At 33.6% G+C, this 14621-nt stretch overlaps 1 protein-coding gene and 1 long non-coding RNA gene across 2 annotated transcripts; both read left to right on the top strand.

The window, feature by feature from the left end:
* The first annotated feature begins 790 nt into the window (after window positions 1-790).
* On the top strand, window positions 791-4586 carry LOC113507233. Its single transcript, XR_003401820.1, has 3 exons — window positions 791-1006; window positions 2605-2692; window positions 4513-4586. It is a non-coding gene; the product is annotated as an uncharacterized LOC113507233 (long non-coding RNA).
* Window positions 4587-6997: 2411 nt separating this feature from the next.
* Window positions 6998-14621, top strand: LOC113507234 (calcium and integrin-binding family member 3). The gene is made up of 5 exons (XM_026890106.1): window positions 6998-7589; window positions 7835-7869; window positions 10776-10893; window positions 12978-13105; window positions 14362-14621. The coding sequence occupies exons 1-5, from the start codon at window positions 7353-7355 to the stop codon at window positions 14597-14599; spliced, it is 756 nt and encodes a 251-aa protein (XP_026745907.1). The 5' UTR covers window positions 6998-7352; the 3' UTR covers window positions 14600-14621.

Below are 14621 nucleotides of genomic sequence, written 5' to 3'. Positions count from 1 at the left end.
TCTTAGTGCATGTAAATTGAATGTTTGTGAAACTTATTTGATAGTCTAACCGCAACTTTAAATAACCGTAAGTACATAATTATTATTATCATCATGATAATGTAGCAATTACTTAGAGAAAATAATGTATCATCACAATATTCATTTCTTTTTATTATTGTTTTTTTTTATTAACATCTATTTTAAGCGCCAAGGAATTCTTTACTGTTTTTGTATTATGGATTCCTCTCCAGCCAGGTTCAGCTAATAAAATTTAAATTAAATTCTGCCACAAACATTCCGTAATTTATTCTAATTTCGAAATGCTACATCAAATTTCTGCCACGAAGAATACGCGAAATGTTTTTTTCTGTAGTTTAATAAAAATGTTAACTCTTTTTGGCAATGAGGTTTTTTATGATATGGTAAATGTTTTCAACAATATATTTCAATTTCCAGACGTGATTTAAGATCGTATCGAGTATTTTACATGTACAAAATATATGTTGGACTGGTTTTAAATCCGATCGGCACTAATTAATCAATCGTATCTGATACAAAAAAATATGATATCAAAATGCAATCTTGAAGAAGTGGATGAACTTTTTTGTGGTCCAAAGTATAAAAGTTGCACTTAAGATAATTCTTCAACTTTTTACTTAAAAAACACTCATAGTTTACCGACCTTCTTTTTCGAAACAACATTCATAATTAATGTAAACTTCTTTCTTCTAGTACAGACACTTGGCACACGCTACATAAATAATATACATGTCGATAATAAAATAAATAAATGATGACGTCACAATCACTTCGCTACATCTCATGCATCGCACCACAAAACCAGCCTACAAGTACGTAGATCACTAACACATATTTTATAACAATTTTGTTTGCCACTTGTATATAAACAAACGCAGACCAACTTGAGAATTAATATAATTATTAATTGATAACCTTTTTATCGTGACAATGAAGGTCGTGTGTATCATTGTGGCTTTATCAGCTCTATGTCAAATACAATCGCGTAAGTATAATAGATACGTAATTTTAATCAATGTTACTCATTCATTACTCTTCTTACATCAACTAATTGACGGTTGATATTCCTTCCAAGTTTAAATTTTTGGTCCGTTTCTGCCAAACTATAGATCACACTTAATCGTTGGTGTTCATTCCATATTTAAATTCAAAATTCGAACTCACTTCTTCCAATTTTAAAGATGATAATCATTTTTTTCTTTCCAAGTTTGAATTAATTTACTTTACTGAGATGAGTCCTTCATATTTCATTTAATTATTTTTGTTACCGCTTTCATTAAGCATTATAATTATATAGATATCTACCAACACGATTTGTAAAGTGAGTTGGTAACTACTAGAACAGCAATTTTTCCACATAGCCTAAGTCGTTGACTCAACAAACTGACTAATGATTATAACTAGCTTATTCATGCCTCTCTGCATTTCCTTATCTATTGAACTAGCTTTGAACTCCATTCACGTCATGCTGACTCATAAACACAAATAAGAAAATCAGCATTTAATATTATTTCATGAGAAAGTGAAGTGTATTTTTGTCAATAAATCTATCTATTTTTGTCAAATAAAACTATTATTTTTATACGTAACAAAACCCTTTCAGTTTAAACTCATTCTTTACTTATTTTTTTATTCTCTTAGTGTTGTAAGCGAGTCATCCTTTTTTGCATTAAAAAATTTCGCAGAAAGAATAATTTCAGGATTAAAAAAATAATTAAAACACATCATTCATGTTAAAATTATATCATAACATCTAAAGGAGAAACCGAAAAGCAAATAAGCCGTTAAAACTTTTAAGCTGCATAAAAAAAAACAGATTTACTCACACGCCATATTTACTTTCCAATATCAAAACATTATTCCGCTCATGCCGGAGTAATTTCGTTCCTTCATAAATTGCATTCTATCATCGTTCCCCGCCTCATTAACATTTATGAGCACTACACAGTACCATAAATTAATTACTCTATCTAATAACCGCCACTAAATATTAGAGGCTCTCATACGTGAGCCGCGAAATTGAGATATTTCTTCCATTTGCTATGATATTACGGTACTGGTAGGCTAAAGGTGGAAAATAAGCCTTAATGTGTTGTAATAAAGGTGATGAATTAAAATAGTGGATTATTTTGTAAAAGTTGTAATTTTAGACGCATTTTATTTTTTACAGAAAAACCTGAGACAATTTAAGTTTTTTTCGTATAAAATCATAATTCGTTTATTCAAGCAAGGCTATTGTGAAACTCGTATTAAAAGTAAAAAAAGGAAACACCCCTTATCTCCTCATCTACTTCTGTCGATCTGTCTGTATATTACGGAAAATTATGAAACGACCGGGATTGATAAGATTTCGTTTGCAGTAACTGAGGATAATTGTAGGTAGGAACAACACTCAATTCCGATAAAGTAACATCGTGCAAAGGAGAGCACGGTTACATCACTTCACGTTCAATACAATCGCATACAATCTCGTATCATATATCTCGCTACAGAAATGACATCATTTGCATCATCTTACTGTAAATGTATCTTTGATAAGTAGATGTGTCGTGCTATGTCATAATAAATTTAATGGTTTTACAGTGGACTACAGACTCTGCCAGGAAACGCCAAAGGAAAAACACTGCCTTATAGAGTACAGCGTTCGATACAGATGGCCACATGAGCTCAGGTGAGGGTTCTAAAAATGAGTTTTTATATTTACTCTACATACATAAATAATACATGTATTATAATGTTATATCAGCTTTTGAAATTGTTTATTGCTGAGCAACTACCCTGATCTACATAATGTTTGTAGAGTAGTATACATATATCCGTCCACAGCTGGACATAGGCCATGCCATCGAGATCCACCTTCGGCTTCTCGCGTAATTTTTATAATTAACAATCGAGATGACCTTTCCCGAGTTAATTTTTTTTATTTATTTATTTATTTATTTATTATACTATGGAAGACTTACAGCTATATAAAAAACTTGACAAAACTGAGATATCTAGACAACATAAAGCCAATTACAAGTCCTCACTTATAGATATAGACTAAAACTTAAAGATTATGTGAACACACACCATGAAATTTTTGATATAATTACATTGAACACACATTAATACATCGTGTCAAATTAAAGGTAAGTAATGTGCTATTTTTTTAACAAGGATAATTTAGATAATCCAAAAAAAAAATTGTTTACAGTAAAATAAGAATTTATAATTATGAAAATTATTCGAAAAATTTGAGGCTCAAACACCTTCTGGCTGATATCACACTCGTTGAGAAAAGATCAAAACCATGCTGCTTACATATCATATTGAACTGCTTACTCACGCGCACAATATAACTGTTCTGTCTATAATTCGTATAGGTATGAGTTACACGTAAGGGCGGATTGAAACGAAGTAGTTTACCTGGTGCATTAAGATAAAATTTAGATAATAGCTCGGGGCTGTCGATGTTGTTATTAAATATTTTTAACAGAAATAGGCAGTCAGCAATTTCACGCCGGTATACGAGTGGCAAAAGATGGTATTTTTTACAGAGTCGGACATAATCGTTTGAATGGTATGGAGTCTTTTGATGAAAACAAAGAAATTTAATGAATCGTTTTTGTATGTTTTCAATGCGGTCTATGTACTTATTGTAACGCGGGTTCCATATCTGTGATGCATACTCCAGCTGACTTCTTACAAAGGTGCAGTACAAAATTTTAAGTGTCTTGGCGTTTTTAAAGCACTTAGAAAGACGCATTATAAACCCTAGGAGTTTATAGGCTTTTTTCACAATGGTATCGATATGTGCTTCAAAAGTGAGAAACGAATTAATGGCAATAAGTTTTTAAATTATTGTAGCAAAAAAAATTGCAACAAAAAAACAGTTGATGTCGTGTTATAGCAACAGTTCTCTGAAAAGTATATGATATAAATTTAAAAAAATCTTTGTCCTTTTCTTTTGTGTTCTGATTTATTGTTTTCCAATAATCTTCTTGATTCAAAAAGTCTTTCAAGTATTCATTGCCATTTCAATTCAAAAGGAAGTTAGTAGTACTCGTTTCAGCCGACGATGGCTCACTATAAGGCAAAACCCCCTTTAGTATCTTACTTCTGCATGACCCAAAATCCCATACCTACGACCACATGTCGTCAGGCCTCTCCAAGTACACGCCACTGAGATCGATTTCGGCGATTCTCGCATTCAGCTCCTGCCAGCCGTCTTGCGCAAGTCATCATTCCACCGTGCCTGAGGACCACATGTAATGTGTGTTAATGTAATATTAATTACTACAGTTGCGAAAGTGTCACAGCACACTATATTTAGATAAGTTCGTCCCACAACTTCTTTGGGGCCATCCCGTTTAATACTGAACAACTTTCCCGCCGTCAAACAGTCATAACAGTTTGGTGGGTTTATAAAATGAATGTTTTTTGTTTAATACCAGTAAGGATTTAATAATGAAAAAAAAAATAAAGCATTAATCTCCTCATTATTTCTAGATACGTGTACAACTGGCACACTAAGTCCTGCTTCGAGATCAGATGGTCGGCCCACTGCGAGGCGGTGACGTCACGGCTAACAACAACAACTTCCCTACAGAGAGGGAATGCCTCGATGAATGCGGGGGCTGGTCATAGCTCCTGACTGGCATTCAAATAAAGAACTTTACGCTATGAGTATCTTTTGATGTCCTCCTGATTAAAACCTTTTTTTGTCTTTATTAAAAGCTGCAACGGTTTTCTCACGCGTAGTTATTCAGATTGTTCCAACGGTTTGGGACCCAATCGGAGTCCTTAATCACGAGCCGACAAGGCGGCGGGTTTGTGAAATAGTTCGAGGACTCCGTTTGGGTCCGAAACTAGTCGGGCAAACTCTTAAAATACGAGCAAGTAAACCGTTCCGACTCCCGACACCTGATTAAACCTCCTTAGATTGTTAATAACTTCAAGCATATACCTTCTTTCGTTTTGTGAGGGACAAAACAAACTTTATGGTATTGAATAATAAAAGTTGGAAAAAGGTTAAAGTATATTTAGGTAATATCTCGTTTTCTGGAAAGCCGTTTGATCTTGAACTAATAAATATTTAGCAAGTAGATGCCTATTTACGTAGTTTTTTGAAAGCCAAATTATATTTTTCTTCCCAAATAGGTTAGCCTAATGACATGGTTAAGTATGTGAAAGTCATATTATATTTGTTTACTGGACCAAGGCTAGACACAGCTTTTAAGAACACATTTTACTGCGGTTTTAGCGAATATAGGTCATGAAAAACTAGACTTTCAGAGGCATTTGTTTAGAAGTAGGCCAAAAAATGTAGTGAATTATAACTAAGATTCATGATAATTGATTCTTCAAAGTTTGGGTAACGAGCGAACTTAACTGGGCATTTAATACATTAATTTTAAATAAAAATCATATGTACAAAATAAATCGTTTGCAGACTATTTCTTAAGCCTTAAGAATTTCTTTTTAATATCATACTCTGAATGAAGGTGTTTTAAAACTATTTTATTTTGAATTAAATTGACTTTATCATTAAATATCATCAAATAAGAGTGCGATATAATATATTTTTATTTAGCCAAAGATTATCAAAAACGCGAAATGGCGAACCAAAAAGGTAAATGGATAATGGATCACAGGGTATATAGTCTATACAAACATTTATTTATTCTCCCGCTTTTAATTCTGAAAACAACTCAATCGTCCTATCTTACATCAACTTACATTAGATTCTAACTTACACTGAACGCTCTTTACGCTGACATTTACTGGTTTCATTCACCTACTTTAAAACAAAACAAACAATTGAAATCAGGCCACAGACACGCTACATTACCTACATATGGGACAAACTTTACAGTGACTACGTATTTCAATGAAAACAATAAATGACCGGAAAATTCTGTCAAAAAAAATAGCAGTTGGTTTTTTTACATACTCAAGTTATTTTTATATTCTACATTTTATTGAGAAGTATTTTGCGTAGTATTTATTGAGTTTTAGCAGCACATAGTATAAAATTAATATATTAAATTTACAATAGTCATATTCGCAGAAAAAAATAAAAAAAGAAACCACACAAGCACAGGTGTCAAAGACGAAAATACAATAAAAAAAATACTTTGTTTTTTTCTGAGATCATGTATTTATTATCACAAATTAAAACAGAACAATAAGTGGGGCAAAGTGTATAATGATCCGAATGAATATAAAATAGAGCAATCAGCATCATCATGGCAGACGAGGCCGGGGCGCGGCGACTAATAGCCGGCCCGCCTAACTTCTGTTGTATTCGCAACAGAGTAATCAATGAACAGAGGCTAGGGAAAAATAATTGGATGTCAATGATTTGATTAAGAACGGCATGCGATGTTTACGTCGGGACAAAGAAGATGAAAGTTTATTGAAGGCGCAGTATTATCTAAGTATGTATTGTGTAATATCGATGTTCACATATAAAGTAACTAGCTGTTGCCCGCGACTTCGTCCCCGTGGGTAGAAGATATAAGTTATGATTTATACCTGCCCTATTTTTTTCACATTTTCCATTGTATCTTCGCTCCTATTAGTCGCAGCGTGATGGTTTATAGCCTAAAGCCTTCCTCAATTAATGGTCTATTCAACACAAAAATATTTTTTCAATTCGAACCAGTAGATCCTGAGATTAGCGCGTTCAAACAAACAAACAAACAAACAAACTCTTCAGCTTTATATATTAGTATAGATATAGATATGAAAAACTTTTTGTATTTTCCTAAAAATGTTTGAGGTCAACTAATCAATCACTTAATCTATGTTGCCTTCAGGGTGTTTCATGGCGTAACGTGGTGGCTGATTGGAACTGATCACTTCTCATGCAATCCTTCTAATGTTAGGTTTTTGGAAATAGGATGTATGTTGTCTATTAAACGTAAAATATAACAGGAACGGTTAAATTTAGAAATACGAATTGGAAGTAGTCGTCTCCATAATAATAAATAAAACAAATTAGTTCAATACTATCCTATGACGTCACTTCAACTGAAAACTAACTAATTAACCTTACTATCTGCACAATTTATTAGTCCTAGTCACAATTGAACAAGATAATATCAGAACTAGCTTGACCTTGCATGTATCATAACAGTAACAAAAGCAATATTCTATCGACGAAATTATATATCATCGAAAACAAAAGAAAGACGACCTAAAACTATGGGTTCCATGTATTTTCTAGGCTTACGTCTTGACATTAAACCTGCTTTGACTAGTTCACAAACTCGAGCAATATATTTAACTGCGAATAATAATAGGCAGAGTACAGACAAACGAGCACTATTGTGCCACGCATAGGAATGGCCGTGTCCTTGACATGTAGCCTCTGTCCGCCCGCCTACTCTGCACCGTCACACCCTAATCCGAGCCGTGGCTTACAGCCAGTGTTTTGTCGCTGTCGCGGCAACAGGCAGCTTTACCGGCCTTTTACAGGATTTTTTACAGATATTTTTTTAACGTTTACCGCGAGTGGAAATTTTTCCGTTATGGGGAACAAAGTTGTGACGTTCACAGAACAGCAACTAGAAGATTATCAGGTAACGCTTGTGGTTCGTTTGTGTTCCGAGTTTGAAAAGTTGTTTTTTGCAAAGTTTGTGTTTGGAATTTGTGATGTTTGTTTGTTTTTTTTTTATTGACGTTCGGTATGTATGGTTTGTTAGAGTTCGACAACAGTTTGAGCTTTTAAAAGATTAGTGTTCGAATTGTAAAACAACGATTTGAATTTAGAGCTTTTTGCGTGGAAGTGAAGTTTAAACGTTTGTTTATTTGTTTTTCCAAACAGGACTGTACATTTTTTACAAGGAAAGAAATACTTAGGTAAGAAATGGAAGGAAAAACTGAATTGGTTAAATTTTTGAATGTATCATTTATACTATTTATTTAATTTCGAATATTTATTATATGTAGTAGATCACCACAGAAATAGAGTTGCACATCACATTTCCCTTATTGAATGATGTAAACATTGGCTTTTAATGTTACTACTTATTTTAATACCAAGGTCAAAAATAGCTGTCAACTAGAACTAAACAACAATATCTAACCCATATTGGGTTCGATACCTGCATGGCGTTTTTAAGTTAATACAATTTTCAGTAAAAATATTTGAGAAATGTTATTTACCCTTATTGAAATTTTAGCATCTACAGAATGGATGCCAACAAAAAATATTTAATTTTAATGTTGGGCCTATTTATCCTTTCTTATACATAGGGAATCCTATTCATAGAAGAAAATATTACTTCATTTTATTTAATTGGAAGCAGTACTTACTTACCTATAAACATTTAAAAATCGTCCTCTTGGTTCAGCCTTAGGCCTAATTTTTTAGTAACTCTTTGTATATAATTTAACACCTTATAACAATCTACCTCAAGTACTTATTGATTTCCTACACTGATTTGTTACAAAGTGCGACAAAACCATAGACAACTTGACCATGAAAGGTCTTCGTCAACGTAAGCTATATTAAAAGTATCGATTTCGTATAATAGTATTAATTTGTGCTACATAGACAATACGTGTCAATGTCGTGCCAAAGTCTCGCTGTGGGATGTGTTATTGTTGTTATAATTAAATAACAAGGATACACATCACTAACGACAGTAAATAAAACGGTTATAGAAACAGATAAACCTGCAAGAGTATCTAAAGGATTTGAAAACTGAAATGTTAATTAATTCGTTCCAAAGAGTTTATTCCATTAATAAAATGATAATTTAATTAATTAACCAAAAAGTTTGTAATCACTCGCATCTACTCTACTTTTCACATTTAATTTAAAAAGATATTTGTCATTACTCAACGATTTTAAAAACAATTCTCATTATTCAAAATTAGAATGTCATTCTATAAAAAAATGTACTGTCACTTAAAAGCAAAACAAAAGAGGCTAAGATTTATTTGCTCACCCGGATTAGGATTAAGCCATTCAGTCTTAAAAAAAAACAGCGAGACTTGGGTATATAATAAGACTTAAGTCCAAAACAGCCGGCTATATCCAAAAATAGATAAGCAGCTTAGAAGTGACGCACTATCTATTCGGTATCGATCCCGGCGTCTAACACGTGCAACTGATTTATTAATTAAACGACTTTCGCTTATTAAGTGGTTACTGCCACAAGTACTGGCTGACCTCGCAAATTACAAGGTCCTGAAAATAGATCTTTGATGGTGGAGAGTCATTATTTTGACTTTGCAGTCGCTGCATGCTGTATTCGTCTGCATTCGGTGATACTTGACGCCAACACTGAAATAGTTTGAGGAAAGCTAAAACAGAAAAGTTGTTTTTGAAATTTGTCGTAATTATAAGTCTACTACTACTCTATCTTTAATTTTTATTTGATTGACATTAGACCATGTCTAATTTACATGAAATGGACTAGACAGATAAAAAAATCTACAAAGAGTTTTGTACCTTAGAAATGCTTTACAAAGGAGAAAAACATTTTACAACATAAATAATACACTTACTTAGTCATCACTCAATGATGATGACAGCTAAAGTAATGTTTTAGAAAACATGACATTCATCGAATTCGCAATTCAGTCTACATTCCTTTCAGAGTTCAACTTTTGTCATCAAATGGATACGATTTTTACCTATTCATGAACTGTGTGACTCAGCAGTGTCAAAGACTTTTATTTTGACAATAGTTGTATGTACATGTACACGTGTAAAAAATAAACTTTTTTCCCATCATTAAGTAGGCTTTTGACCTCAAACTTACTTAGAAGACTGGGAACTATAATGAGGACGTGCTTTAATATTCTTATTTTCTTCTAAGGAAAGAAATCTATAAAATATATTAGAGAATTAGGTGTTCCCTAATTCTCTAATATATTTTATAGATTTTCAGGACCTTGTAATTTGCGAGGTCAGCCAGTACTTGTGGCAGTAACCACTTAATAAGCGAAAGTCGTTTAATTAATAAATCAGTTGCACGTGTTAGACGCCGGGATCGATACCGAATAGATAGTGCGTCACTTCTAAGCTGCTTATCTATTTTTGGATATAGCCGGCTGTTTTGGACTTAAGTCTCATTATATACCCAAGTCTCGCTGTTTTTTTTAAGACTGAATGGCTTAATCCTAATCCGGGTGAGTAAATAAATCTTAGCCTCTTTTGTTTTGCTTTTAAGTGACAGTACTTTTTTTTATAGAATGACATTCTAATTTTGAATAATGAGAATTGTTTTTAAAATCGTTGAGTTAATAGTTGATTTAAGCACAGATGTTAATAACTCGACGATCAAAGCAGTTTTGATGAAGACATCAGTAAATCTCGTTTATAAGAGAAATCTTTTCTAGTACCTACGTTCTTATCAAATTGTTTTTCGTTGCACTCGGGAAATATATAAAACTTTGAAAATTAAGGTTTCATGCTTTTACCGAAATACTCGTAGGATACAAAGAAAAACAAAACATCAATGTTTAATATATGGTTGGGCGTATCTGTCACAAATCCTTGCTTTTCTTATTTCGTAGAGTTTAAGAAAAATTTGCATTTGCTTTCACCAAATATGACTGAAATTTCCTGAACACGTTTTTATTACCGAGTAAATAGTATATTGATGTTACTTAAATATTTAAGTTGTTCAGTTTAGGATCCCTTGAGAAAATGACTCGCCTTTCTGCATTTATCTTCTATGTTCCTATATTATGTTTGTTTTTATAAACAAATCTTTCATGCCATCATCTTATATATCACCTCTCATTTACAGGGTGTTCAAACGCTTCAGAGAGGTGAACCCGGCTTTGGTACCTAAGCGCATGACAGAGAACCAACCACACACTATAGCGGTGCCGGTGGAGGAGATAGAGAAATTACCAGAACTCAAAGTAAGGCTTTCTAAAGTACGATTTGTGTAAAATTGAGTGTCAGAGTTGAAACCACCTGTAGACATTTCGCGTGGCTTTACACACCCTTGAAACGTTTGTCTGGCTGCCGCTTTCCGTTTTTAGCAAGATAATTATTTTTTATTTCATGTAAATCTCACTTGAATGCGAAAATATAGTCATGCGTGTCCAGATTCGAACTTATATACTTTTACTTGGCAGGCTAAGGGTCGTATCATTAAACTAGTTGTAAGTAAGGCTATAATTATTAATTTTAAAACTTCACCAGTATTCAATATTAAATACCTTTATCAAGAGCTTCCACGTGGATAACTTTCTCGCCGGTGTTGAAACGTTAATAAAATTCTACGATCGTAAACTCTTCTGAACTTTTAATTTATGAAATAATAATATTGTTGGACAGTTCCTCGTATTTATTTACATCATATTTACTTTATTTATATTCTCGATTATTTTTAAATAAAAATGCTGAAAAACCATATGCGCCTAAGCGGGTGTTTGAAAGGCTTCAAATAATAAGTGTTACTGTATTTGTGAAAGAGTACACGCGATGATACAGAGTTCTGTCTGTTTTTCCCACGAAGGAAGACACTCAGTGCGTTTTCTAAATAATATTTATATTTTCAATTTGAAAATACAGTAACATTTTATATATCATACCGCAATGAAAGATACTTCATTAATAACGAAATAAAGTGGAAACGTAAAAGTTTAACTTTCCTACGTACGTTCCAATGCGCTCATATGAAGTTTGTTGTGAAATACCAAGTAATATGAGTAATTACTTACTAGTGCACTTGTTCATATCTCATTAGCTGGAAACATACGTCCGAAGAATCCAATTACATTAAATCTTTTTTCTATTTTGTTTTTAATTACTTAATATAGAGTTGGCTACAGTTACTGCATATCATTACGTGTGCTTACTTTATCGTTAAAGTTTTTGGCAAAACCAACACATCACCAACCATGTATATACATTTCGCTGGTTGCTGTTTGCGCTTTGACTTAGGGCATAAGTCAATGCACAAACAGCTACTAGTTGTTCACTGATTGGCGATGTTAAAACTCCAATATGCTGACTAAAGCTTTGTTCACGATGAATTAGTTCACATGAGGTGTCAGAAGATAATAAAGAAGGAACATGACTCCTCCTGCTGTGGGTTGAGCGGAAAGGAGTGTCAGACCTTTTGCCGACTAAAACTCACCCATGTAACATGCAACATCCTTTGTTCTTAAGTACCTAGCGGGGTCTCGGTAACCCGGGGCTCAGCAGGCCCTAATGGGTTCCAAGGAGTTGGTGCGTTAAGTTATTGTATTCGGACCTGCATCCCATGCATATAATATCGTATATAGTGCCGCAGAGCCAGCACAACAACGTGTTTTGCATTACGTCGTAAATTCAATATTTCAACATCTGCTCACACAACTTTTTTAAAAAAATTCGACCTTTTATTTGGCGAAAAAGTTTAAGCAATAATTTCTTATTTCGCAATCAATTTTCTTTTCCTGTTCGTAACGCTGTTACACAAAGTTAAAAGTAAAGGAAATTGTGTAGCGATGGTTGTGCAATCACCGAACAGTTAATACGAGGCCTTTTAAACTTTGTATAGAATAACTTTGATAAATTTTCCTTCCTGCTGAAGCTCGACAAACTTTTCAAAACAAGTTTGTTGTGTTTGAAAAAAAAACATTAGTAACAAAATAATTGTTAGTCGTTGTAATTGGCAATTAAGATCTGTTGGACTGTCCGTTTTAACATACAAATCACAAAAAACTTTAACTTCAATCGTGAACGCAAACGTAACTATTACTGTTTTCAACTTTAAGCAACATTCACACTATTCAGCCTCAAATTAAACAATGCTTGAGAACAAAACAGGAGAAACATACTAATACATACATATGTACGTAAATTACTTCTAGGCAAAGAAAATTTACCATTGGCTAGAATGGCAATCGAACCAGTAGGCATTCAGGGCCCCGACTCACTTGACTTACAGTCTAGTCATTAATGTGTGGTATTGAATTTCAATTACAGTGTTGTAATATTTTGACGTTTCCAGGAGAATCCTTTCAAGCGGCGCATATGCCAGGTGTTCTCACATGACGGCTCCGGAAACCTGACGTTTGAAGACTTCCTGGACATGATGTCAGTGTTCAGCGAGGCTGCTCCCAGAGACATTAAGGCATGGTGAGATATACAACCTCCTTGAGTAAAAAAAGTACCTATTTAAGAGTACAACAGAAAATAAAAACACTGTCGATTGCCAGTATCAACCAGTTTGTAATTTAAAAAACCAGCCAGAGTGAAAAATATAAGGACATTGCGCTAAGTTAGGATAGTAATGGCTAATAAAGGACTTAACACGCGTATACCTACCATTATAATTATTTTTTTTAATTTTGCAATGTAGGTTGTACTAATTTATAGGTACATATATAGAGCTTCATAATAGAGTCTATCTAAAACATTTTAATGAACATAAATTAAATATTTATTTTCTAGAATTTAAATAGACATAAATAAAAAAGCTTTTAGATAATTATCTTCGTGATACAAGTTCCTTTAACGTAGATAATATAATTTGTTAATGATGAGAAATGGGTGAGGCAGACGAGGTGCGGCTGGTCGTTCTTTGTCCTGGCTGCACCTAACCTAAGTGTTTAAAAAATATATTTTGTGTTTAGATACACGCCACAGGATTTTTTTTGAGTTAGGTAGGTGTATGGCCTTTTTTCCCACGACTCCGCTTGTAACGATATTTCTTATCGCTATATACTACAACAATAACAATGTTATCTAAATAGGTAGAACTAATGGTACCTATATCCTTGAAACAGAATAGAGGCAAAAGAATGTAGATATGGTATTTTTTGTATTACAGGTTTCAGTTTGGCACCAGCTTGAGTATTCTTCACCTTCTTAACGTATCATTAGTTTAATCGTCAATTATTATGTAACAAGGGAAAAAATAAGCAATGAAGTATAATGAAAAGCAAAAAATTCAACCTCCATTGTATAACTTAAAACTCACGCAATCCAGAGATTAAGGTTAAGAAACAAGTTCAAACTTTTTCTCAATAATGAACGTGATTCTATTTTCAAATCCCAACCTTTTTCTTTTCTGTTCGTGGCAAGCGGTGAAATAAAATGGCGCCTGAAATTACATTCTGTTGTTGAATTTCATAACAACGGATCAGATATGATCGGATTTACATGTGTGTTATTACTTAAGTGCTCGTAATTATCTTAATGAGACTTCCGTATTACAGTCCTCATATGGACTAAAATTATTCCGTTTAAAAGACATTGCTTCGTTTATATTCCTACACATTTCTTTCAATTCTCCCCAATTGACACGGACTTAATCTAGAGTACCTGCAGTATCCTGTACAATAACACAAAAGTACTGGCTGAAAACAAAAACTCCTTTCTCATTCCCACAGGTACGCATTCCGCATATATGATTTAGACGACGACATGTACATTGGCAGAGACGATCTCCTTGAAGCGACGAGACTGCTGACAAAGGGAGAGCTACATCCGCAAGAGAGAGAGGAGATAGTCGCCAGTGTGTTGGACGAAGCCGACGTGGACGGTGATGGGCGACTGTCCTTCATGGACTTCGAGCATGTGGTCGTACGAGCGCCTGACTTCTTATCCACATTTCATATCCGAGTTTAATTTGAATAAAGAACTGACGCTG

Source organism: Trichoplusia ni, unplaced genomic scaffold (genome assembly GCF_003590095.1).
Source record: "Trichoplusia ni isolate ovarian cell line Hi5 unplaced genomic scaffold, tn1 tig00001141, whole genome shotgun sequence".
NCBI lineage: Eukaryota > Metazoa > Arthropoda > Insecta > Lepidoptera > Noctuidae > Trichoplusia > Trichoplusia ni.
This window is presented reverse-complemented; position numbering and strand designations above follow the sequence as displayed.